Raw genomic sequence first — 24,608 nt, forward strand, 5'->3', positions numbered from 1 at the left:
TTAAGAGAGACAGGCCTATTTTGGAGTTGACAGAGCAGGGCTTCTACTTTGGCTCGGCGAGCACATTGTGTACCCTCTTTCCAAAAAGGGTGATTTGGTGCACTTCTTTTGCTTCAGACGAGCTTTTCTCATAGAAGAGGGTTGTTACATTTTTCTTGAAAATAAAGAAAGCGACGACATGGGAATTTTGAGACAAGACAAAGAGCTGCTCCGTGAGGGGAGTGCTGAGGAACAGCAGGGGCTCCAGCTAAATGCTAACGTAGTTTGTAATTGGCACTAAAGTTAAAGCGCAGCTGGAATGCTATTGGTTTGCAGGAATTTGAAAGTATTGGACAAATAAAGAGTGGGACCTGATGGTGCTATATGGAGACATTTGTGTTCCATAGTAGTAGACACATTTCACTAAAAAAAACAATGTCGAGGGGTTTCCCAAAGGCAATTTAATGGCAATCCATGCAACAGATATTTCAGTCAGGGCCAAAGCGGTGGACCTAACCGTCCCTCAGACTTCTCCACATCAGTAGAGCTTGGTGTTTTTAATTTTTCGCTACCAATGCCAACCGAACGTGCTTTTCCGCACCCATACCCAAACAATACGCTTTGTTACACCTCACATTGAGGAATATTACTGTTTGTCTATGAAAGCCTTTTTTCTATTCACCAACTTTCCCGTTCCATCAGTGAGCGCATCAGCAGCAGCAAAACAACATCATGAACATAAATTGACCATGATTTAAGTAGAGAATGATCTGCTCAAAGAACAAGTTAACAATGAGTCTGAGGAAGCGTTTGATACCAACTTTTGGCAGTTTTCAATAGATGCTACAAACACATTTCTGGTCGGTACTAAAAATTGTAACGAGGTGCATAACACAGCCCTACACGTGGGTACAGATCCAAGCTCAGGAGAGAATTACCAAATAAAAACACCCCTCAGTTCCTGTCTCTTTATTCATGTCTTGATCTCTTTATTTCTCTGCTGCAGTAAAGCTCAGGGTTGATGTGGCTCCCCGTGCTAAGATAATCAAAATATGTCATTATGAACCAATATGGACGAGGGATATTGAGTCCCATCTGGAAATGAAAGCAGGGTGGAGAAATAGGAAATTCTCACATCAGCTCAGCAGTAACATTGCTGCCCCACTGAGAGGGAGACATCATAAGCTGGGTTGTGGGGACATACATATGTATTGTACACACACACTCACACACAATAAATGCATGAATTCAACCAGTAAACACAGGCGTGCACCCAAGGAAAGCATGCCAAACATGCACGCATTGCTCACCCAAATTGCACAAGCATGCTCTAACCCCACACACATTCTAAGCACAGTAAATACACACCTTCACAGCCAGCCTGACGCTGAACGAACACGTTATATTTGTGCGTGCTACCCGAGCCGACATATTTGTGTGCATGTGCGTGGGCCCCAGCTTGTGGTGTCTGGCTCGCAGCATGCCGGTAAACAGCGTGCAGCCGAGGCAATGTGGGGACTCCAGGCTCCGTGATTCATGCAGACGGGTTGATTAAAGAGCAATCGCTGCCCCCACGGTGTGAGAAAGGGTGGTGTAATCACCGTAAGAAAACACCGTTTGGTAGCATAAATCTCTGCACGCTTCAAGTTATGAAAGTTTCGAGGGGTGGCAAAAAGTTGTCTGCAGTTGCCAAAGAGGCCAATGATAGTGCAAGTGGATTCCCACTGAGTTGCTGGACAAATAGCGGCAGTGGGTCTAACTGGGCAAAATAATCACTGTATTCACGGGGAGGGAGACACAGTTCAGCATACAAGGAAACAGCACCAATGGATTTAATGAGCATACGTACTGCTTTTGTTATCATTGGTATTCTACTATATCCACTTCTGCTGTTATTACTAGTAGTCGTACTTTTCCATCATTATTCTGCTCACTGCTCTCATTATATGAATCATTTCTGTCCTATGCATTGAATGTGTTGTAACTCTGTTATGTTGTTCATTCTGTACACATCTGTTGCACTTCTGTCCATCCTGGGAGAGGATCCTCCTCTGTTGCTCTCCCACAGGTCTCCCTCGTTTCTCCCCGTTAAAGGTTTTTGGGGGAGTTGTTCCTGTTCTGATGTGAGGGTCCTGGGACAGAGGATGTCGCATGTGTACAGATTGTAAAGCCCTCTGAGGCAAATTTGTGATTTTGGTCTATACAAAATAAACTGAATTGAATTGAATGAATGTGAAAGGTCTTTCGTAGTGATAAGCCTACATCACACGCTGCGGTTTTAGCATCTTTAAGCTCATTGTTTTGGTTGTATAGCTTTGATTCACTCTCAATTCTCTAATAAGTGTTTTCAATGATTTTTCATAGTAGTGTTGGGATAATTTGCAACATTTGTACAGAAGCATCTGGACTAATTGGTTGGAATTATTTGGGTTTCTTTCGAGAGCTGGTTGGGTTTAACTGAAGAAGTGGATATGCTGGCACTGGTTGGTGGGAAATAAAGGTGTAGAAGAAAACATTGCTCCAGTTGTCAGATGATGTGAAATAATTATTTAGCAAATGAAGCACAACACGTTTGCTTCACTTCAGCCCACGAGACATTTGATTTTGAGCACAAACTCATAAGTGACCAAGTCATTTCACACAAAACACTTCAATGATTTTCTATTTGTGTAAGCTCTGTGCTGCTTTTTTCAAGTTCTTTGAAACAAATAGAACCCCATTTTCATTGATGTGATATTCTGTTTCATTTTGTATCACTGCTTTACTACTTTCACCATGTAACATCATTTCATCCTGTATAAATAAGGGTTGAATACAAGCAAAAGGTTGAATACATTTGCAGAGCGCAGGAAGCATTGATTTAGTGTGCTACAGGTACAAAAAAACATCTGTTGTGAACATTTCTTTAGACAATTAGGTTAAATATAACCAACCTAGTTTCTGAGCCAAGAATGTTTCATAAATACGTCTCATATCAGCCTTGTATCACAGTCGCACAATGACACGTGGTTAACATTGTGAAAGGATTGGTTAGCTTTAGGCAACAAAACTGCGAGCTAACGAAACAACTGTAACAATATAACGAGCAGTAATAACAACGACGGACTTTCTAGCGTTAAAAGCGTAGCAACTTTATGCAACAACTGTAAAGTAGACGTTTCCTTTTGGTTTCACACATGAACACGAACAGCGGTCTCCATGGTGAGTGCCCCCCCCCCCCAATGGCCGATGTAAACCCAAAGTTTTCTTTTGTCTTTTGACCTTTAAATCACTGGCTCAAGAGATTGGTTTGGTACTAAATGTGGATGTTTATGGATGCGTGGAACAGGAGGAATATTTAAAATCTAAATCTCTTGATCTATTATTAGGACCAATGTGCAACGGCCACACACACGTTTGTATCTATGAGTCAATTGAAGCCATGTTTTCTGTGCAATGTGACTGAGGCGTCACATTGCTCAATGTGTCAGAGGGGCGTTCTGACCCGACTTCTGTGGAGAACACAGCTACACTGTGAACAAAAGCAAAACCTCACGCTATCTAGACTGTACCCACGCTCACCCTGCAATCATCTCCTTCTCTCCTTCTCTCCCTCTTCACCCTACTCTCCTCTCCTCCAGACCCACAGACAATGCAGCACATTACCCCCCCCCCCCCCCCCCACACACACACACACACACACACACACACACACACACACTCCCCATTGTGGCTGTAATCGATAGAGAGAATGTAGGAAAGAAAAGAAAGACAGACGGATGATCGAGTTGTTTTACCACAAACCGTACAGGAGAGCGACCACTTACAACGTGACTGGATAACATGTTTTACGTACACAAATAGGCATGTTTTCGTAGCATTAATGTGAACGGAATGCACAGGAAAAATGTGTACCAGCTTGCTCCAAAAATGATCCCACAGCATTAAACACAACAAGCGGAGAGTGTGTGAGGGAGGAAGTGTAGGAGGCATCTGACCACTGAGTGTTAATGCCTCATAAAAAAGTGGATCCAAGGGTGACTGGCACAGTCCTCTGGTATATCAAACATAGAAATAACATGTCACAGATCCACTGTACACCTGACAAAATGTAAAATCATATATTACGAACCATAATAACTTAAAAAAAAGGCGTATGACACCAGACGCCTTTAAAAATACAACATATAAGCCAACTGAAACGCTCGTGTCCTTTCCTGTTCTCCTGGTGGAACACAGGACAACAACATATATATATTACATCAACAAGTCTTTTGTTGTTTGCATCGTCTTTCCAGTCAAAATGTGATGGATGAAATGATGACTTTAGCGCTTTGGCAGATGAACATCAGCAGCCACACCGTCTGCTTTAAACAAAAGGAGTCCGTGGTTTCTCTTTTTCACTTCTTTTCAAAATTCATAAGTCAAGTACTCCAGGAAGAGTTCTGTGTGTTGTGAGTAATAGCCACCAAGTGGCTCCTGTGGTGTTGTATCCCTCGGGAGGCCAGAAGCCACAGATTCAAGGGTATCAGGGCTCTATTGCCGCTTGCTGGAGCAGGACTTGCAGCACTGCTGTCCATAGAACTTGTGGTTACAAACGCCGTGCTGTGGAACCAAGTGACACCAGCTGAAATGGTCCACGCAGTGTTCATCTGCAGGAAAAAATAAAATAAGGCACGTGTTTAGTAGCAGTTCAACTTCTGCTATGTCCACTAGCATTGCTCAAGCGCTCGTTGATGTGGTAGCGTTGTTAAATAGCACTGAGAACTGACATCAAAGGCTTCCATTTCTTAGAAGGAACAGAAGAGGAATAATGTGGAGAGACAAGGAGACCTGAAACGGTAAGACAAAAACATTTGACTTGTTGGTGCTTCGCCGAGTCATCGGTGTGCTGGAAAAAGTTGAGGCCAGCAGCAAGTGTTGGGCGTCAGCTTGTAGCTTTATGTCCCCTGCGTCCACTGAAAATGATTTGTAGACTTGTCATGAGCTACAATTCATGATTACATCTGTTAATTGTTCTGCCTATCAATAGGGAGAAAATCAATAAGAAAAAGCCGTCATATTTCCCAGAAACCACCAACCAACAGTCTAGAACCCAAATATAAGCAATTTACCATGTTTCTTTATTTAAAAGCAGAAAATACAAGAATTCAGAAGCGTTTTTACTTGATAACGACAGAATATAAGAAACAGATTTTTCATTAGATCAAATATCAGTTATTCAACTAATCATTTCAAAACTATAGTTCAATCAAATACAAACCAGGCAAGTAACAAGCAGCTCTGTACTCAGACCTAACACAAGTCCTTTGAGCTAAATGCTAATCTCATGTTCACAATGGCAACGCTAACACTTTTGCAAAACATTTTTACATAACAAGATTTTTTAGCAGGTTTATTGTTTACCACGTAAATCTTAGTACAGACTGTTGTAATCTAGCAATAAACACAAAGTAGGCATAGAGCTGAATATGATGGCAGCAGGTGACAAATCAGCTACTGTGCAGATGTGCTGTTGGTGCGGCAGCAGCTCACTCCGTAGGATCGGGAACCGGAGGGGTGCTGATTCAAGTCTCTGCACGGAACAAGTATGGAATGTGGAATGGTGGCTGGAGAGGTGCCAGTTCACCTCATGGGCCCTGCTGAGGTGCCCTCAAACTGCTCCCCAGTGCTGTATATGTAGTGCGCACTGCATCCTAAAACTAGGTTGGGTAAAATGCTGAGGCTAAATTTGACTGTGTATTGTGCAACGTAATATGCGTGACAGAAACATTTTATTCACATTTACATTGTATTCACTTGAGCTACTACTATAGTCAGAAAACCCCACCGAAAACAGGGAATGCAAACTCCACACACAAACAGTTACAAAGGAAATAAAACTTGATTCTCATCTTCAACTTTACCCTTCAGTGTTGGTCCAGCAGCTGTGACCCGGCCGGGGCGTTGTGCCGGAGCCAGGGGAGCAGCGGGGCAGAAGTGTGTGCTGCACGCCCTAGAAGTGACGGGCCTCTGGTGGGGCAGGCAGCCGGCTGCGGGGCGACCCTGCCGGAGACACTGGATGGACCGAGTCTGGACTCCTCCACCACAGGACACAGAGCACTGAGACAGAGCGACGGAAACAAATAGAAATGCAGAACGAGATGGAGAGATGTGAGAAAAAAGCACAGAGGTATAAATAGGAGAAGGAGATGAAATGTCGGAGCGCACAGAGAAAAGGAGCAGAAGAGGGATGGCGGAAAAGTGCAGAGACAAAGAACAGATGAAGAAAACAAACATCCCATCCAGCATGTACTTGCCCTCCAGCGAGCTGTCAGCAGATCTCTTCTCTGGTGGAAACATACCGGGATCACAAGCTTGAGATCAAGCAGAATACCACACAGTGCTATAAGAGTTTGCCCTCAAGACTTTGCATAATAGATGATATAACACATAGCCTACACAACCTGCCCCGATAGACTCTGTATCAGAGTGGAGCTTTTTGGATCGCATCTGAGGCCCATTCCACACACAAGAACTATGCTATGTCTGCAAACTACCACCACCTACACTGAACAGTTTGTTTTTGGGGAAACAGATATCAGAACACCCATGGTCATGTATCTTTCAATCATATTGAATGATTGTTTTGACCCAGACACTGTGTTGTCTTCCTCATCATGACGGGGCCTCCCAGAAAAACGTGCCCGGCCAATGACGGTGAGGTGGAAAATGAATTTGAATCGGACGAACCCTTTTCACTAGATTTGTTGGTTTAGAAGCAACCGAACACCCGATTGTGATGATTTTGCTCAAAGCTACTTTTAAAGAATACTAATTATATTGACAGCAGAGTATAATACCCACTTCCCACTACTTGCTGACTTCAGTTTGAGCAATTTAATTCGACAGGCACATTTCGATTACACTTTTTTCCACTTTCAATTTTCAAAAGCTCAGTTGCTGTTTGCTAAGCCTGTCAAGCTTTCTGTTCTTGCACGTAACTTAACACCCCTTTACATTTGGAGTAATATCCAGCGGCAACCTCTGGTTCTGAAAAGCAAACCCAAAAGTGTCTCAAACCTGCATTCTTTCTCCCGGCCATTAGGGCCCTCTGGCTGCAAAAAGAAGTCTGATTGTACACACGTCTATTAGAAAATGACTCTGGTTCTGACTTGATTCATAACATTGTAAACGGTAGTTCATGGTCTCAATCGCTAGTCCCAAGAGATGATGAAGCTACCTTGTGATTGAGAGGGTGCTACCAGAGGCGTATACGTCAGACATGGTCACTGGTTGCATAAAAAAAAGATGGCGACGGCTTCAAAACTGCAGTCCACGAACCAATGGGTGACGTCGCGACTACTACGTTCACTTCTTATATACAGACTATGAGTAATATTTGAAACAGTGTGTCCTTGATATCAGACAGGGGTAGACACAAGTAGGCTTCTCATTTCTAGTCAGTGACTGTCGATATTTCCACTTGAAATGACCAGCTGTTGCTAGCTAGTTGAAAGGCTAATATTAGCTTCAGTCATCCGTGGCTGAGTTTTAATGTCAGCTCGCATGGTTTTAAATAAGAATGTAGTTAAATGGGGTTGTAGATACGTAGCAATGTAGTGCTAAAAGACTGAGGATCAAGCTGCACCTCCAATAAAGAGCAGGGCATTACTGTGAACTAGATAGCATCCTGGACCGGCAAAATAATACCAAATGGATGCGCCAGTTGTGATCAGAGCTGTTTTAACATAACCTGCAACCCCACAAACTAATGTAGCTAGCTGACAGTATACTGCTTGTTGCTTCTGTAGGTAGTATGATGGTTGGCGGGTCAGGCTAACGATCGCAGATTATTTTAGAGTAGATTAACACACTGTTTACTCAATTTATTTTACACTTGTGTTTTTGGTTATGGAAGGACTTGAAAGAAAGAACAACATCCTCCACAGAAAATGTAGAGTATCTCTATTTCTAGAGCCCAATGGTTACCACTTCTTCATGTGGAGAAATAAAATGCTTAATAGGCCTGCCTTATAGTTCTGGTTACTAAGCTATGATTGGATGGCTGGAGGTCAAGGGATTTTAGCTCATATGGATGGAAACCGTATCCAGCTTTAATCCAGTTCAAAGTGACAGTTCTTGCATTACCTTGGAGACGGTGGTTTCACCAACCTGGACTGACTTTAGCCATCCTTCCAAAAACAGATAAAGTAGTTATTCTACTTCAAGTCCCTGTGCAGGTGACTGATGTAAGATTTAAGTTCCATCATGCCTGTGATGGCAATGCGTGACATATCACTGGATTTTCTACCAAATGCTTCACAATTGTGCCACATGTGGGAAGAAAAGCTCCAAATCGGAAGACAGTCAGCTGGAACGCGTATATCACTAAAGGTCTCTCATGAAGAAAGATTATGATCAAAGCCTGAGCGAATGTACCTGTTGCCAGGGAGAGGAGTACCAGCCTAAGGACACAGCACTGGAGCTGGTTCTGCCCGGGACAGCCCGAGGGAGCTCTGGACACGGACCTGTGTTGCAGCCCTGCTGGAGATCCACCAAAGGTTTCGCTATATTCCTGCACCTCCGTATGGGGAACTCCACAGACCTGTGCGGGAGAGGACAGGTTGTCGGCTCAAAATGACTTTTCCTACAGAGCGTCCAATTTTGAGAACATTCAGACTCAGAGGATAGTACACTACACAGATGACACAGTGGGGTCTAAAGCATCAGATCTATTAAAGTGTCTTGGTGTGCAGTTGAAGGCACATACCCTCCCAGTGAGTCTCTCTCCCCGCAGTGAAGCTCTCTCTTCTGGATGCCTGAGCCACAAGACCTGGAGCACTGAAACAAGAGTGCAGGCAGGAGGGACAATTTTACAAGATGAACTCTCTGATTGTGTAGTGCGGCGGGTTCCCATAGCAGCAGACACCACCATGTCACCTATCATTGTAGTAATGGAGTCAAAATAATGTGTTTCTTCAGTCATTTTATCTGATGAGCAGAGCAGAGCATACGTGTATGTGTTAGAAAGTGTACATGCTTCTGGCTCTTCTTCACAATCCAAACCGACGTTGTGGCAGCTTCCCTGTGTTTTATCTCGGTAGTCTTGCGCTGCAAACCTAACCTTTACGCTGACATTTTACATTCCATATTCAGCAGCATGAACTCACTGAGTGCCCTCTCGCTCACTCAAACTACTGCACTTAACATGAATGAGGACAGAGACGAATTTACAGAACCAAGCCAGGTAAGAGTTCACTAAACACTCTGAATCCATGATTAAATAATGGGCAACATGATGAGGCCGTCACACAGTAATACTAGATTTATACTGTACAGATTCATTAAAACAGAGCTTCAACTTCGCAGATATAGAAATAATTCTTTAAAAATCATAAGCAACACCTCCCAGTTGTTTCAAGGACAGTTTGGAATCGTTTTGGCATATCTTGGAAATGATAAGTGAATCCTTGATGGAGTACATCATCCAACAACACAATGTGTTGCCATGGAACCCATCATAATCCCAGGACTAAACTGGCAAGATTCCAGAGTAAAGATGCAAATATAATGTGGACATTATAGCGGACTGAAAGGCAGACAGGTGGCCGACAGCCTGGCGTTTGCAAATACTGCCCAGATGTAAGACATGTTTTTATTGTTTTTGTAACATATTTTCACGTTATTGCATCTCTCTCTATTTTCTATCATAAAAAATCAATTTAAAAAGATAATCTTTTATCTTTTTAAATTGATTTTTAAAATTAATCAAGTAATCAGTTGGAGTCAGTTAAATTGGGTATGTTGTTTTAGAATGAACTGCTTTTTTCCACCTTGCATTGGTGGCAAAGAGGTCGGACTCAGCAGAATAGCTTTACAAATCACAATTATCTTTATCCCACAAGTTATTTTGTGAAAAACGCATTGTACATTTTTTGTATTTTAAACTTTTTTTCCTCAGCTTCCAATCCAGTTCATCCTTTTATTTTGCCTTTCAACAAGTCCAGTGAAGGGATGTGACGTTGTGCAGTGCTGATAGTTCAGTCCAGATGAAGCAGAATTCTTGATATTGCATTGCATTCTGGTCTATTGAGGCTGCTGGATTTCTCCCTGTATGATTGTTGAATATTTTTGAAAACAGAGAGCGAGAGTACGAAGCTTTTATTTTCTTAATTCTGGACGAGTAATGTTTTGAATGACGATGTTTTATAAGGCTGCAAATCATAGCTTGGAGTGAGACAAACATCACCACCAGGCAACAAAATGGACCCACAAAGCAATGAGCTTCATCTAAAGCGTTTTGTTTCTTATAACATGTGTGTTTTAGGGTTTTGAAACAGAACATTTCTGAAGACATTTCTCTTCTACCACTACTTCACTTTGAGCTTCATGTCTCTTTTGTTCCTACCTCTCCCCAGGCAGTAGTGATCCACTGCAGCCTTTCGTTCTTTGGGCAGCGGCGCAGGACGCAGGTCTCCTGGGCTCTGGGCCTGTGGTGCTGTCGGCACATGCTGTCGGGCACCACCACCGCTTTGGCCCCGGGATCGGTGCTGCGGCAAAACACGCTCCGCTTCCTCAGTCCGCGGCCGCAGGTCTTGGAGCACTGTGAGTGGACACGAAAGTCGATAACACAGATGTGTGAATCCTCAGGAGTGTGGTGATTCAATGGGCAGAAGTTAAATGACCATACACATATTAAATCATACATGCATGCACTGTACTTTCTAATATCGCTTTAACCTTCAGCTTTCATCACGTTTAGCAGAGGTTAAATCCTTGGCACGGACTCTGTTAATGCTTTTGTTATTCACCACATGGTGTAGGAGCAAACAGAAGGTCACGGTTTTGACGACAGCCCATTACGGCCTAACATTAAATACAATACACCAATAACTCGCAGATGAATGTGACCCCGACCCATCAAAGTATCCACCAACGGCAGACAGTGCCGCTGTCAACTCCAACTGAAAAGCAGAGGTGGACAGTGTCAAACTGCTCTGCCGGGACTGAAAACCACAGCCGTCAGGGCAGTTAATGTGACAGCATCACATTAATCAATGAGAGAAAAGACTCATGCACATCTGTGCATACCAATTCACACTCACAGCCGTGCGCGAACACGCATCCCAGTTGTCCTTTTGTCACTGAAAGTTTAGATTGATGTTTTCACAGATACTGGCCTTGCCTCTGCGTGACCGCCGACTGAACTCGGACCAGTGTGACAAAATAGTCCAGGCGCACAACGCCTGCGTCCTGAGCAATGGCTGAATGACAGCTGTGTGTCCGGGCTGTGCAGGTCACATCTGCAGATTTGCTGCCAGGCTATTAATATTGTATACAGCATAATGAGCAAATAAAAGCCCTGTCTAGTGTGTGATGCACTGTGGATGCAGATGCCAAAACCATCATGTCATACTTGGTTAATAGCCATAGGACTAAAAAGCCTAATCAAAGCTGTTTTGTGATTCAAAGGCATGTTTGGTTACTACCTTCAGGTATTTCATTGTGATTCAACCGTTTAAATTACATTTCCCATATTAAAAGGACATGGGCAGATGTCTGAGGATAAAAGTTGACAAGTGGCTCATTTGTATTTAGACAAGTTGCACACTATTCAGTTCTGTAGTTTGTGTTCAATGTTCTTCACATGTCCAACAGAGGGCAGCAGAGCGTTTGTTTTAGCATGAGCATGAGCTCTGACAACTCGCATAGGAAACGCAGCGTGTGAGCATGTGTGTGTGTGTGTGCGTGTGTCAGAGAGAGAGAGAGAGAGAGGGGGAGAGAGAGAGAGAGAGAGAGAGATTTCTGTCATGCAGATGTCTTAACATGCACCTTTGTTAAAACCTGTCGATGGATGATGATCATTTTTTGCAGAGAAAATGAATTATGACAGTGGGCACATGTAACTTGCAAACACAGCACAATTAATGATTTTACATCAAACAAAGTGGAACAGTGGAAGAGTTTCATCATCAGGTATGAAAGTCAGCACTTTACTCTACTTTTCTGTTTGAACAGCGAGTAGAAAGGTAGCTATTGGTCTTTTTCACACGTCACAGTGGGAAAAGCACAGGTGTCAATAGTCAAATCAACAATGGATGAATTCTATTTAGCTGCTTCAGTTTCATGCTCCTAGTATTGTGCCTAGAGGTTCACTTTTTCAAGGCCCTATCCCCTACTCACCCACGCTCCCCCACCATCATGACTCAACTGTCCAGCCTGCACAAACATCAGTCACGCGTAATTTGAATACAATAGTATAGCAGCAATCACTCATGAAAGCCGTTTCATTTACAATAATCATTATAAGTCCATAGTGATGCATACAAGTATGTTACAGAAATTGCGTCACCAAAAGGTCTCACACACGATGCACGTATTTGAACACTTACACACTCACACTCACACACACACACACACACACACACACACACACACACACACACACACAGAGGGAGAGAGCGCGTCAAAGGAGTACAACCTTCTTTTTAAGAGTGTCACTCGCCTCTCACTCTTCACTGACTCAAGCAGTCAATCTCAGGCCGTAGAGCTGCTTGGAAAGCTAGCTAGCTAGCTAAGGAGCCCTGTAACCCAGAGTCCTCTGTCCCGGTCCATTTCAGTCAGGAATGCTACACAAAGTCAAGCCCGCCAGCCTTTTGGGCCCCGTCACGTCGTCGGGCCCCGGGGCTTGAGCCCTGGTAGGCATGTGCATTAAAACAGAGGTTGTCCTGTAGTTTCCAAAACAAACTCTCCTGGCAAGATTGTCTTATGTAGGAAACTATAACTAGAGTAGCACTCATCAGCCATGCTAGCAGCTCTCTGTGGCTGTATTTAGGCACAGAGTTTCACTGCGCTAAATGCTAATGTCAGCATGCTCATGTGGTGATTTTTCAAAGGTGATGATCTTCATTTAGCGTGGTGGCATGCTAACATTTGATAATTGCCACTTAACACAAAGATCGGGTGAGACTCATTGTCCTTAGTTTTGCCGTTATTTGGCAAATAAACTAAATCCAACAAATGTGAAATTTGACTTGGCATGCTCAATAAAAAGTGAGGGGGTGACCAAAGTTTTTACAATTCAGCCCGTGGGGAACATGAACAACTGAACCAAACGTCACAAAACCTGACAACAAAAATTCAAACGCTGCCACAAACCCACCTGTGACCAGGATCCGGTGCTCCACTCGGGCGGGCAGGCTTGAGTGTGGCAGGGCTGGACCTGGGCCGGCGAGATTACGGGGCAGAGGGAGTGCACCGCCACCTCTTCCCTCTGATAAGTCACCTTCCTCAGGCAGCGCAGTGTCCTGGTCTGCTGACCTCCTCCACACGAGCGACTGCAGGAGTCCCAGTCTCCCGTCGCCCAGCTGTGGTGGGACACCAAGAGGGAGAATGTCAGAGAGGGGATCGGGCATATGCTACATCTTACATGCATACCAACCACATTACTGAGCTCCTAATCAGGACAGCCAACCACAGGTTGGGCACTTATTTTGGGCCCACCCAAACACACACACACAGAAAAAACACCATTTCACCCTAAATTCCCAGTGACTATTACACCAAAGTCGAAAGGAAACCACTTATTATTAGGCGGTTAAAAACTTCCAACTGTGTCTTTCTTGCTTTTCTTAAATTTTATGATTCATGAAAACCTGGACCTGCTGCTTTTAAAATACTCACAATATATTTCACACACTGACACTTTGTCATACCACAGATTGGTAGTTAAGGACAGACAAAGAAAATACACAGGACGAAATATATATCCATATCCATCCATTTCTCCAAGTTCTATTCGGATCTGTAACTAAACACGGCGGCCATATTGCATATACAACTCTCCATAACAGCTTTGCCATGTCCCCCAAGGCCAACCGCAATATACAACATACAATAAGGCTACGGAGAGACTACAATCCCTCCCTCCTCTCTTCTCTCATTTCTTTTTCTCTTTCTCTTTGGGTCTTTTCTCTCCTTCATTCATTTTATTTCCAATCTCCTCTCTTTTTGTCTGGTGTTTTTTTTTTTTGCCTCTTCTGTCCTCTCCTTTCTTCGAAATCCTGCTTTGCCACTGATGAAAGCCTACTGCTGCTTCTAAAATAGCTCCTGTCTTGGCATTGGGGCTGAAGGGGGAGATTACAGCAAATGAGTGGTGTGACAACCGCAGGCTTAAGAGGAGGGAGATGGAGAGATGGGCAGATGGCTCAGTCCAGTTCTGAGACGACATGCTACCACAAAGACCGTTCCTCCACGCCGCCGACCTGCTTCAGGGGAAGAAAAATGCTTTCATTCTCTGTCAAGCGCCACAGAAAAAATGAAGTAGCGGGACAAAACTGCAATTTGGAAATTGGAGAGATGTGAACCATTGGGACCCAAAAGCATCGGTTAGGGATCTTTTGGGGGTTGTTTGCTTTTTTTCTCTGTTTTGCCTGGCTTATAAATAACAATATATCATTGGGGAAAAGTGGCTCAAGTGGCTGCAAACCACCACTGACCTAGCTGTAATTTGTATCACTGAAATGTTTCAATAGCTGACATATTTTGAGGTAGAAAGTTGCAATGCTGTAGGGGAGGTTCTTAGAGGCTAACCCATGCATTGTTAGCATGTGTATGGCTGCACACCAGTTACCACCAGTGAATGAACATTTACTCGATACCTAATATCAAGTTAAGTTTTTCTGCTTAATTAAATACAAAATGAACATCTCTGCCAAACTGGTTGCTATATTTATATCAAAACAATGTTTTTCTTTTAAACCCAGGTTTGTACATATTTACATTTGTGTGGTTTGGTGTACTTTGGTGACATTTCCCGTCTGCACTCATTTTGCTTGTATAAACATCCTTTCCATCTCGGTCCTTGTGTTATTTTCTTTTCTCAGTATTTCACTCCAATATGGTCATTCAATGGCTCCAACAGGCGCCAACATTTGAATTAGTCCTTTACAATGTGGGCATGTGGTAATGTTTCTGTAGCACTTATTGAAGGTTTATCTGGATATCACTGGACTGAAATAGGTCATTTTTACTGAAGACATGTTGACATAAAATAATGGCAAAAAGCACAGGAATAAATAATGAAATTAAGGATGGCTGAATTCCATTTAGCTGCTTCAGGGTCTTTGGCATGACTTGCATACTGTCACACTACCATACCGTGCCTTTACTTGAACACTTGACACTTGAATGCAATATTTATTCTTAAGAACAAAAGCTATTTATCAGATTTCTCTTGAGCTCCAAACACATATTTGATAGAATTTTGCAACTGTTTGTCATTTTGTTTGCAATTAATCTTCATGCAGTCATTCACTAAGTTATGTAACTCAGGACTATGATCACATGGTATAGAGCAAAAATAAATCTTGTCAATGCGGTACTAAATTCCCCCGTCTCTGACCGTGACCCAATTTCCTATTATTTAATTCATTCATTCATGAGTTTTATATTACATACCTTATAAATCCTGTGGTTAATTTTACATGTAAACTGTTACTTGAGATAATAATTTCACTGAAATAAAAGTTTTTTCAAAAACACTCTCAGTATCTTGTGCACATCTTCCTGTACATCTTCACTGGCACAGGTACGCCATGTCTCTCTCTGATCTATCGACATCCAGCATGTCGCTGTATGACACACAGAGATATCCCAACCAGTGGTAAGTGACTCTACAGATGGTCTCTGCCAAAAGAAAGAGCAAAATAACTTTAAGACACAGAACAGCAGAGGAAGGAGTGGAAGGAGATGGGGACGGGCTGTGCTGTGGAGAAAAAAAGACAAAAACCTTTTAAGTTATTCTATGAAATATGAGCATATCTCTTCCTAACTGCACACTGGGCAGGAAGATTGAACTGGCTTCTTAATATTCTCCTTGTATCCCTCTTTTATGTCCAGAAAACTGCTGCTTCACCACAGCCGAGAATCCCAGGGAGTGAAGGTTTAAAGCAACAGGGGGTCGATGGGAGTGAAGGGGTGAGGGTGTGTGATGGTGTGTGTGTGGGGGGGGGGGGGCTGGGTTTTACTGGCTCTGCGTGGCTAGACTGGCCAGGCCCCGTGGGAATCCTGCCGTCTCTGCACAATAAAACATGGATAGGCCTGTCAGCACCCGAGATACACGCTGCAGAGATAAGCAGGCACTTTTACATTCCCCCTCCTGTCAGACACACAGACTCACACACAGAGCGCACATGCATCTCACATCATTGTCAATTTATCCTTTCACCGCCGGCTTCTTGAATGTGCGCCCGTACATCCTGGAGCTCTTAATGCAGTCATTAAAGCTTTCATGCTGCTCCCTCAACTCAACTTTCTTCCTGTGCAGCGCCCATAAATTGGCCCATGCACATAACCAGTTGGGAAATGGTGTCAGCTACTGTATAATAAGATCCACGGGTGTCTAACACTGCTTTATATTCCTGAACGGACAACCACACTGATGTTATTTATCTGGCTATACCATTTTCTTTACTTCAACAAAGGGGGGAGGTCAGAACACTGACAACGGGGCTGTTTAATACCTTTCGCCAAGATAAGAGATACGGTATGCCCAGGATTAGGGGCAGGAAATGCCCTCTCGGGTGGTGGGAAACTTAGTGAGAAACAGAGGCTGTGTGCTGGAGGTGTAACCGATAGCTGTCTGGCTTGTTCAACCCCTGACACTGGAGGAAGTTCAGTTTGGACTTGCTGTAGCTAATGGTCGACGAAATGACAACACCGCTAACATCAGACAGAAGCAGCATGTCTTTCTAATTTTACCCCATGGTTCGGATCTGAAATACATATTTCAGCGTCATACAGTGCATATGAACTGTAATTGTGCATGCCACCCTGCGTGTGTGTGTATGTGTACTCTTTCTGAACCCAAGACACGGTTCCCTGCCTGTTCTTTGGAGCAGCGCTGTAAATCAGGGTAGCTCCAGTTCCCTCAGCCGAAGGCCTACGTAGGAAAGAGGCCATTTCTTTAATGCCGTTTCAACTTGTTACTCCGCTGCACTTTAGCCTGATTTCCTTCTGTGCTTGCTGCACCGGTCCCTGAATGCACAGTCTCCTTTAAAAATGCATGCCATTAAGCACAATGTCTAGACAAAAGCTGAGATAACATGGGCATGATTTTGCCACGGAGAAAGACAGGGCGCTCTGGGCTGAGAATCTTTGGGAGGGATGATGCACACTAAAAGCAACAATCACTCCGAGTTGGCTTCGATGTCTCCCTCCTCTCTTTCTTGTCTCTCTTTGTAATTCTCAAGTGTTCGCTATAGTGAAAGGTCCATTACAGACTTGGAAACATTGTGCTGAATTTACTACATAACAAAAAAAACATGTGGTTAGATTGGAATAAGATGTCTCCGACAGGGCCGTAGACAGCTTTTAGAAATACCAAATTCTCAGACAGAACCCCACCCACCTAAGAAATGTTTGACTAGCTACTAACCAAACTCTGTAAAAGCTCTAAGTATTCTAAAATGAGACGGAGAGCCGAGCAGCTCTGTGAGGCTGTACTGAGGCACTGCTTTGAGCTACATGCTAATGTTAGCACGCTAACATGGCCACAGCGTCAGGCCAACGTTTAGCACGTAAACTGTTGGTCATATTCACATCTTAGTTTTCGGTGGTAGCATGCTAACGTTTGCTCATTGTGACTGTGGCAAAGTGGATAGCAGGGCCGTCTTTCAATCAGAGGATCGGCTGTTGAAACCCCGGTTCAGGCTCCGCTAGTCGCATGTTGATGTGTCCTTGAGCTAAACACTTAACCCCAAAATTGCTCCTGTATCTGTGCCTACGGTGTAGAATTATGATATAATCTGAATTGTAAATCGCTTTGGATAAAAGGGTCTGCTAAATGACTGTAATGTAATGTAAATGTATGACACAGAGTGTAGCTGAGGCTGATGGGAAAGTCTGAGGACACACATTTTATATTTTATTCATCAATTTCACTGATAGATTTTATTCTTTATACCTAATCTTAGTAAAATATTAAGTCAATATTAATATATTAATTTAGTAAAAAAAAAAGCCAGAATCGGTCTTAAAAATCTAACATTCCGTTATCACATCCCGTAGCTATGACAAATATATTTATATATATTTCTTGCATATTTTAAACCATTAGATTTACAATATGTATTTAGATTAAAGTTCCACTACTGGAAACTTGGTAGGCAGTTCATAATGAGCTAGATCGTCTGGAACCTGTTGTCATCAAGTGGTAAGACAAAGCTCAACAACAGACATGACGAAAAAAGATTCGCTCATGTCAGAGTGATTCAATTTCACTTGACACACAGGTGGACATACAGCTGGAGAAAACAATAAGTAAAGAGTGGTGCGAAAAGGCAGCAGAGAGAGAGGCTTTCATGCGTTTTCTCACATCGGAAAATGGAGAAAAAAAACCTCCCAAAAAATTAGAGAGTGGGCAGAGAAGGGAGGAAGAGGGAGAGAGGAGAAGAACACAGGCTGAGCAAAAGTGGTGGCTGGCCACAGCAAATGGACCACAGGCAACCTCTAGACTGCTCAACCACAGTGTGTGTGCCTGTAGTAAAAACAGCGCCTAGGGTTCCTGAAGATTTGGCAACATAAGACCCATGCCACAGATCCCACAGCCAACTGTACACGAGGCAATGCCCTGACCCACACACACACTTGCACTCTCGCAGCACTTACTATGCAGGGCAGGGCTGCGTGTTGCAGAGATGGGAGCCCAGTGTCGGTCTGGTGTGGGGATTACACATGGTGGAGTTCACCTGAACCTTCTGGTCCTGCAGACAGATAGCTTTGGTCGAGATACGACCTGATGGAAAAACATGAGAGTTGATGTAGTTCTTGTATACAATTTGACAACTTCAACATGCATCCCATCAACATGGAAATATGTAAGGGTCATTGACAAACACACACACACACACACACACATCCACTGTTAAGTAAGCAGGGGGTTGCTGTGAGTCTTTTGCAGAGTCTGATATTCTCAGTTGTCAAAGGTGCTTTTCATTAGCCTTAATACATGTCCTGGACAGAATTGGATTACAGGAACGCAACATACACAAACAGAGATATAAAATATGGACTCATGTGTTTGGAAATAAGGTTGAATATAAAATCTGACACACATGCACATTGGAGTATACCTAGGAATATGCATATATTTCGACCACTTTTTTATTCTAATTGTTTGCCGAGATTGTTGGCTATTACAAAAATAAGTTATCTAATTAAGATATTATTATGCTCCATGGCTTGTTTGAAAATGCTGTTGTAGAAGGGGTGTTAAATATTCACTTGACAGCTCCGTGCATTAGATTGTGCTCAGAGACTGAGGCTGAAGCTGAATGTCTCGGACAAAGAGTCAGCATTCATACCAGTTGAAGAAGCAGCATTGATCTGGTGTTGCAGTGTAAAGCTAGTAGTATAAGGGAATAATTGAAGATGATACTTACTTTATTCTAATGTCACCCTGTTTGGCTACTAAGCTTGCATATATGTACATGTTTGTGTTTTCAAACAGTATGTTTTGACTTTTAATGCAACAAGAGAAACAACTTTAAAGAAGAGGAATAGCTGATGTGTTTGGCAAATGTAACTCTATCTTGAGTAACAAAGTAGCAAAACTCCAAACTCTTTCTATACCAAGTTGCTGCTCTTACTTCATGCTTCTGTGTGTGCATGTGGAGATATCCAAAGCCGAACCAAGCTGTTAAGTTGGAAAACTGCCATCCAAGTGAGGGGTTTAGCGAACAAACTATACACGACGCATAACAAAGTATTTGGAGAGTCATTCTCCAGACAAACATGTACAGGTCCACTTACAAACACACACAGTCTCACCTCCAGCACACGGAGCAGAGCAGTCAGAGCGCACCACGCCCCAGCTGTAGTCGGGTTTCCTCTCAGTGCGAGGCAGGGTGTACTCCCACACTACACCCGGGTTCTTTCCCTGCAGAAGGATCTGTCAGGCAAGAGCACAGTACATCAGAAAAGTGTCCCATATGTGAATTATACATATATATATATATATATATATATATATATATATATATATATATATATATATATATATATATATATATAGATATACACTGTGTGAGTGTGTGTGTGTGTGTGTGTATATATATTTCTGGGAACGTAACAACAATGGTTTTAAATCAGAAAAACTTGCAGTTCAAACATCTATGGGTAAACTTTCAAGTAACCCTTTAGGAAGATTCAAATAACGTTTAACGATAACGTATTTCAATCAGAAAAGCATTTCGTTTTAACATCTAGGGAACATTAAGGCGAAACATTCAAGTAACCTTCTTGGAACATTCAACTAACCTTCCCAGAATATTCTGGGAACGTAACAATAAGGTTTGTTTATTGTCAGCATAACCTGCAGTTTGAACATCTAGGGAACGTTATGGGGAAACGTTAACGTAACGTTCTTGGAACATTCAAATAACCGAACCAGATCGTTCTGTGAACGAAACAATAATGTTGGTTTTACGACAGGAAAATGTGTTGTTTTAACATCATGGAGAAAAGTTTAATAAAATGTTCCCAGAACATTCTGGGAATGAAATTCCAGCAGCAGATCCATATGTGCATGTCAAGGCTTTATTTAGCATGCTGTAATCAAAATTCATACAGGGCAAATTCATACCTGTGTACTTTCTACTCAGGCCACGCACTGTATTAGAGTTAACATATTCAATTACATTGAAGAGCAGCAGACACAGAAGACATTTTTGTAAAATGTGGGCACACCACTTAAGCAAATTTAGCTTCAAACCTCTAACTGTTCAGTGCTGTTGTGTAGTTATTTTGACAAAACGTTTGGTTTGCTGGTGTGGAAACACTGGTTTTCTCTCAATGAAACTGGGTGAAAACTACATATCTATTATTATTTTGCCTTTGACTTTAATCATTATCAGTAATTTCTTCTATATTGGTAGAACTCCAACAATATATACAGTATGCCACACACTGTCTAGACCAAAAGGTTCATCTGCAGTGAAAGGAGAGCAGACACAAACGGTCCATCTGTTATGGATTCCACTGCAAGAAACTAAAGGTAAGAGCACTGACAACGTGGCAGCCAAATTCAGCCATTGAGGTCCCACTGAGCTGTTAGATCCACTACCCACTAACCAGCTGGCTCCAGAGACATTAAGGAGCACTATGTTCCATCTCTAGTCCAAACTGGCTGACCACACCATTACACGGTCTTTTTGTTTTGACAGTAGAGCGCACAATTGAGGGACAATTTCCATTCTCGTTAGCTCTTTTTTGTACCACATCCTTTATACGGGCTGGTAATTCTGAGTTACCTTTTTCTATTCGGGAGATTTATTTGGATATTCCAGTCAAGCAGAGTCTAACAGATGAACGAAAGCAGACCTACCCATTACAGGAGAAGCATCAGGCTATCATTACAGCAACCATGAGGATTCACTGCCAATGTGAAGAATTTGAATAGTCAGCTAATAGTGTGTCATTTGGACTCATTTCAAAATGCTGCAATGGACTGTGCTTTACGCAGTTATGTTTCTTTTAAAGCCCACCTCAATTAAGTTCAGGTTGGGTGGGTATTAATCCTTAATCCATTTGGCAAATTGTATTAAATCCAACTGTCAACAGCCATTCACCAAGTCTATCAATATCTGCCATAATTAGTGTGTATTTTCTTTGGGGTATATTCTAAAGGAGGGGGAATCTACCATCAAGCATCCAACTTATAAAGCCAAGCATCTTCTGGGTTCAATCCACATGCAACAGTCCTGGGGTGCATCCACGGACTGGACCAATCACCTTCTGCTGCATGTATACTCGTCCATGTGTATGGTTGGCCCGGCTCCAGACAGGAGGCAAAAAGAGATGTGTTTATGTAGCAAGAATCACAGAGCTGTCCAATGTCAGACGAACACATCTACATATGTTGGTACAGTGTTCACAGACTTGTGAACAGCTGGAAGGACAGCCAGACAGGCGCATTCACATGCAAACTATATCCCATTAAAACGGAGGGCCGCGTAGGGAGAGACGTGAGGCAAAGATACTGCTTGAGATGAAATGGTCTGGTGCATGGCAGTGTTCTAAAAGCAACAGGAATTTGTAATGAATAAATCTTAAATGTTCGTCAGTGTCAAAGTAATTCAGTAATAGTTAACAGGAACTGCAAATAGCTAATTCCAAATAATAGTGCCAGTTTGACAAAATGCCATAAATTTGTCGGCAACTCTTTGAATCAATTGCCCCATTACACTTCCTGTTAACAACCCCTAAAGGATCTGTAGTTTTGGAGTGGGCAGTCACGATTTGGTCCAGGGGACACAGGTCCTCTGCGCTCAAACAAACTTGTCCTGTTATCTGTATTCTCATTCAAAACTCAGACAAAGCTTCAGTTTAATCAGACTGATGTAGGCTTGCATGCTGAAACCTGCTGTGCATAATATTCTGCATTGATCAGAGAAATGTATGTAACTCTGAACCCAAGTGCAGAGACGTTTTGTGCTTGGATTTTTTCACACCACCGAGCACTAATACAGCAATATAGACTAGACTAGAGCCAAAGGTTTGCTTCATTTCACACCAGGCACATAAAGCACTGTCTGATGTTGAAATGGTGGCCCTGGCCTATTTTACTATAAACTGAATAAGAACCAGCAACTGTTTACCGCCCACACTTCCTTTGCTGATACTATCACCCAACCAAACCAAAACCCACTGCCATGAAACAATGACCACCACGAGCCACACCAGGTCTTTATGCCCATTCTTCTTTGCCAAACAATTGCCAATGATGTAAATCAGCAGCTATGAAAACAACATTCAGCTGGAATTCTTTGTAATCCATTTAATAGAGACAACCAATCAGTCTTTCTTAAGCCATCCGCAAAGTTGAATAACTTACAGCCAATCAACCACAGCATTAACATTGTGTAAGAGGAGATTTAATTAATAATTTCAGACATATCCAAACCTGTTCCGCTCTAGTTCTTCAGTCTGGGACAACAGCTGTCAAAACCAAACACCAAATCCAATAAAAACAGAGAAAAACATCCTACCTCCCCGTACGACCAACCAAAACCCTACAAACCTCCTGCAAATCAGTCACAATAGCAGCAATGACTTCATGCTTGCTATCACTTTATGGACATACTTTGACATGGACATACTGACAAAGCCTCCGTGATATTGGTGAGGTGAGGTTCCTACGCAGGGTCCAAAGGATAGTTGGGGACAATACCTACCCCAGCAACACCCTGATGCCGTCGGGCAAGCGAACACAGAAGTATCCGCTGTCGTACCACCAGGCTTCTTTCCTCAGGCTGCAGTTTGCATCAGCAGTATGCGAGCCGAGGACAGAAAGTGCATTCTGACCGATCACAAAGCTGAACATAAGGTAAACATAAAGCCTTTTTTAGAATGACAATAAATGAATCTTTAACTTTAATATTTTTAAAGCTTTCTACAGCTACATTTGGGTTCGATAATCCATATTCCTTTGCAAGATCTCAAGTTGCCAAGTGGCCAATACAATTCACAACGCTTTATCTCTGTATTTGGGAACAAGTGAAGCTGCAGACTGCATTATCTGTTTTCTCAATTCTGTATTCAGTAGCTTCCACCCATTGCAGCATACTTAGTAACATTTAAAGCTCTCTGATTGGATGTTTCCAGCCACAATGCATCTTGGAAGTTATATATAACATTTGTAAGTACAAAGTGTTGCTAGGTCTGCGGTTTGTGGAAAGTGTTGCCTCGGGTTTCATTTTTTGTCCGGTTGGATAGACCCAGTTTGCATAGAAATAACATGAATAATATCTATAAATAAAAATCCATCAGATCAACACGTACACACATGGACAGGACCCGTCCCATGCCCACATACACACGTGCACTCTCGATCCCAGCCATGGATGTATAAAGAGAACTAGCAAAGCAAACAAGTTAACCCCGGGGAGACGTGACAGAATACAGAAGAATGAGAAAGCAGAAATAAAGAATGGATAGAGCATGAGGCAGAGGATGATACCAACGCTGAGCAAAGGTGCCTATTTACATGCATTATGAGAATATTAATATATTGTTGTGAATTAACAGGATAAGGTGCATCAGTTCAAATAAAAAAAAATCAGACAAGCAAAGAGTTGCCGTGGCAGCAGACTAGCAGGGTGGAAGCAAAGTGAATGACTTCATAATTAGATCAGAAGACTTTCACAAAAGAAACTTAAAAGTTGTAGAAAGTAGACACATGAGCATGTGATTAAAAAAATAAAGAAACTTCTCTGCCTCTTAATGTCCAGTCAGTTCAAATGCACTGTCCTAAAAAGCTTTAAATTCAAACTGGATTCCTTTGGTTCACAGAAATGTGAATAGTGTGCCTGCCGAGTCCCCGATGCGTGATTGATGGGACCCTTCGTTCCTACAGTACATCAGACCACAGTGTGTCTTGGTTTTCACAACCCAGCCACCACACCACTCATCAGGTCAGATGAGATGATGATGAATTAGAATATGGCAGACATCTGTCTATCTGACATGTGGGCCCACAATGCTTTGCCCTGGACTGGCATGACGTCACCCTCGCCATACCACAAGAATGTCAATTCAGAGGGAATAATCCTTCTCTGTATCCTCTGAGACCTCAGCCATATGTTCCTCGTCCTCTTGTTAGCTACCCC

The 24,608-nt window shown here is 42.7% G+C and overlaps 1 protein-coding gene across 1 annotated transcript in view; it reads right to left on the reverse strand.

The window, feature by feature from the left end:
* Positions 1 to 3,779: 3,779 nt before the first annotated feature.
* Positions 3,780 to 24,608, reverse strand: part of adamts18 (ADAM metallopeptidase with thrombospondin type 1 motif, 18) — a gene marked incomplete at its 5' end in the record, with an annotated part of 57,441 nt that continues 36,612 nt past the window's right edge. Inside the window, 8 exons of the mRNA XM_079178942.1 lie at positions 3,780 to 4,610; positions 5,865 to 6,060; positions 8,380 to 8,545; positions 8,711 to 8,781; positions 10,349 to 10,543; positions 13,103 to 13,307; positions 18,610 to 18,736; positions 19,771 to 19,891. Of these exons, the coding sequence (XP_079035068.1) occupies positions 4,495 to 4,610; positions 5,865 to 6,060; positions 8,380 to 8,545; positions 8,711 to 8,781; positions 10,349 to 10,543; positions 13,103 to 13,307; positions 18,610 to 18,736; positions 19,771 to 19,891 (1,197 nt within the window). The 3' untranslated portion in view covers positions 3,780 to 4,494. The remainder of the gene's footprint in view (positions 4,611 to 5,864; positions 6,061 to 8,379; positions 8,546 to 8,710; positions 8,782 to 10,348; positions 10,544 to 13,102; positions 13,308 to 18,609; positions 18,737 to 19,770; positions 19,892 to 24,608) is intronic.

Source organism: Pholis gunnellus (genome assembly GCF_910591455.1).
Source record: "Pholis gunnellus genome assembly, chromosome: 1".
Classification (NCBI taxonomy): Eukaryota; Metazoa; Chordata; class Actinopteri; order Perciformes; family Pholidae; genus Pholis; species Pholis gunnellus.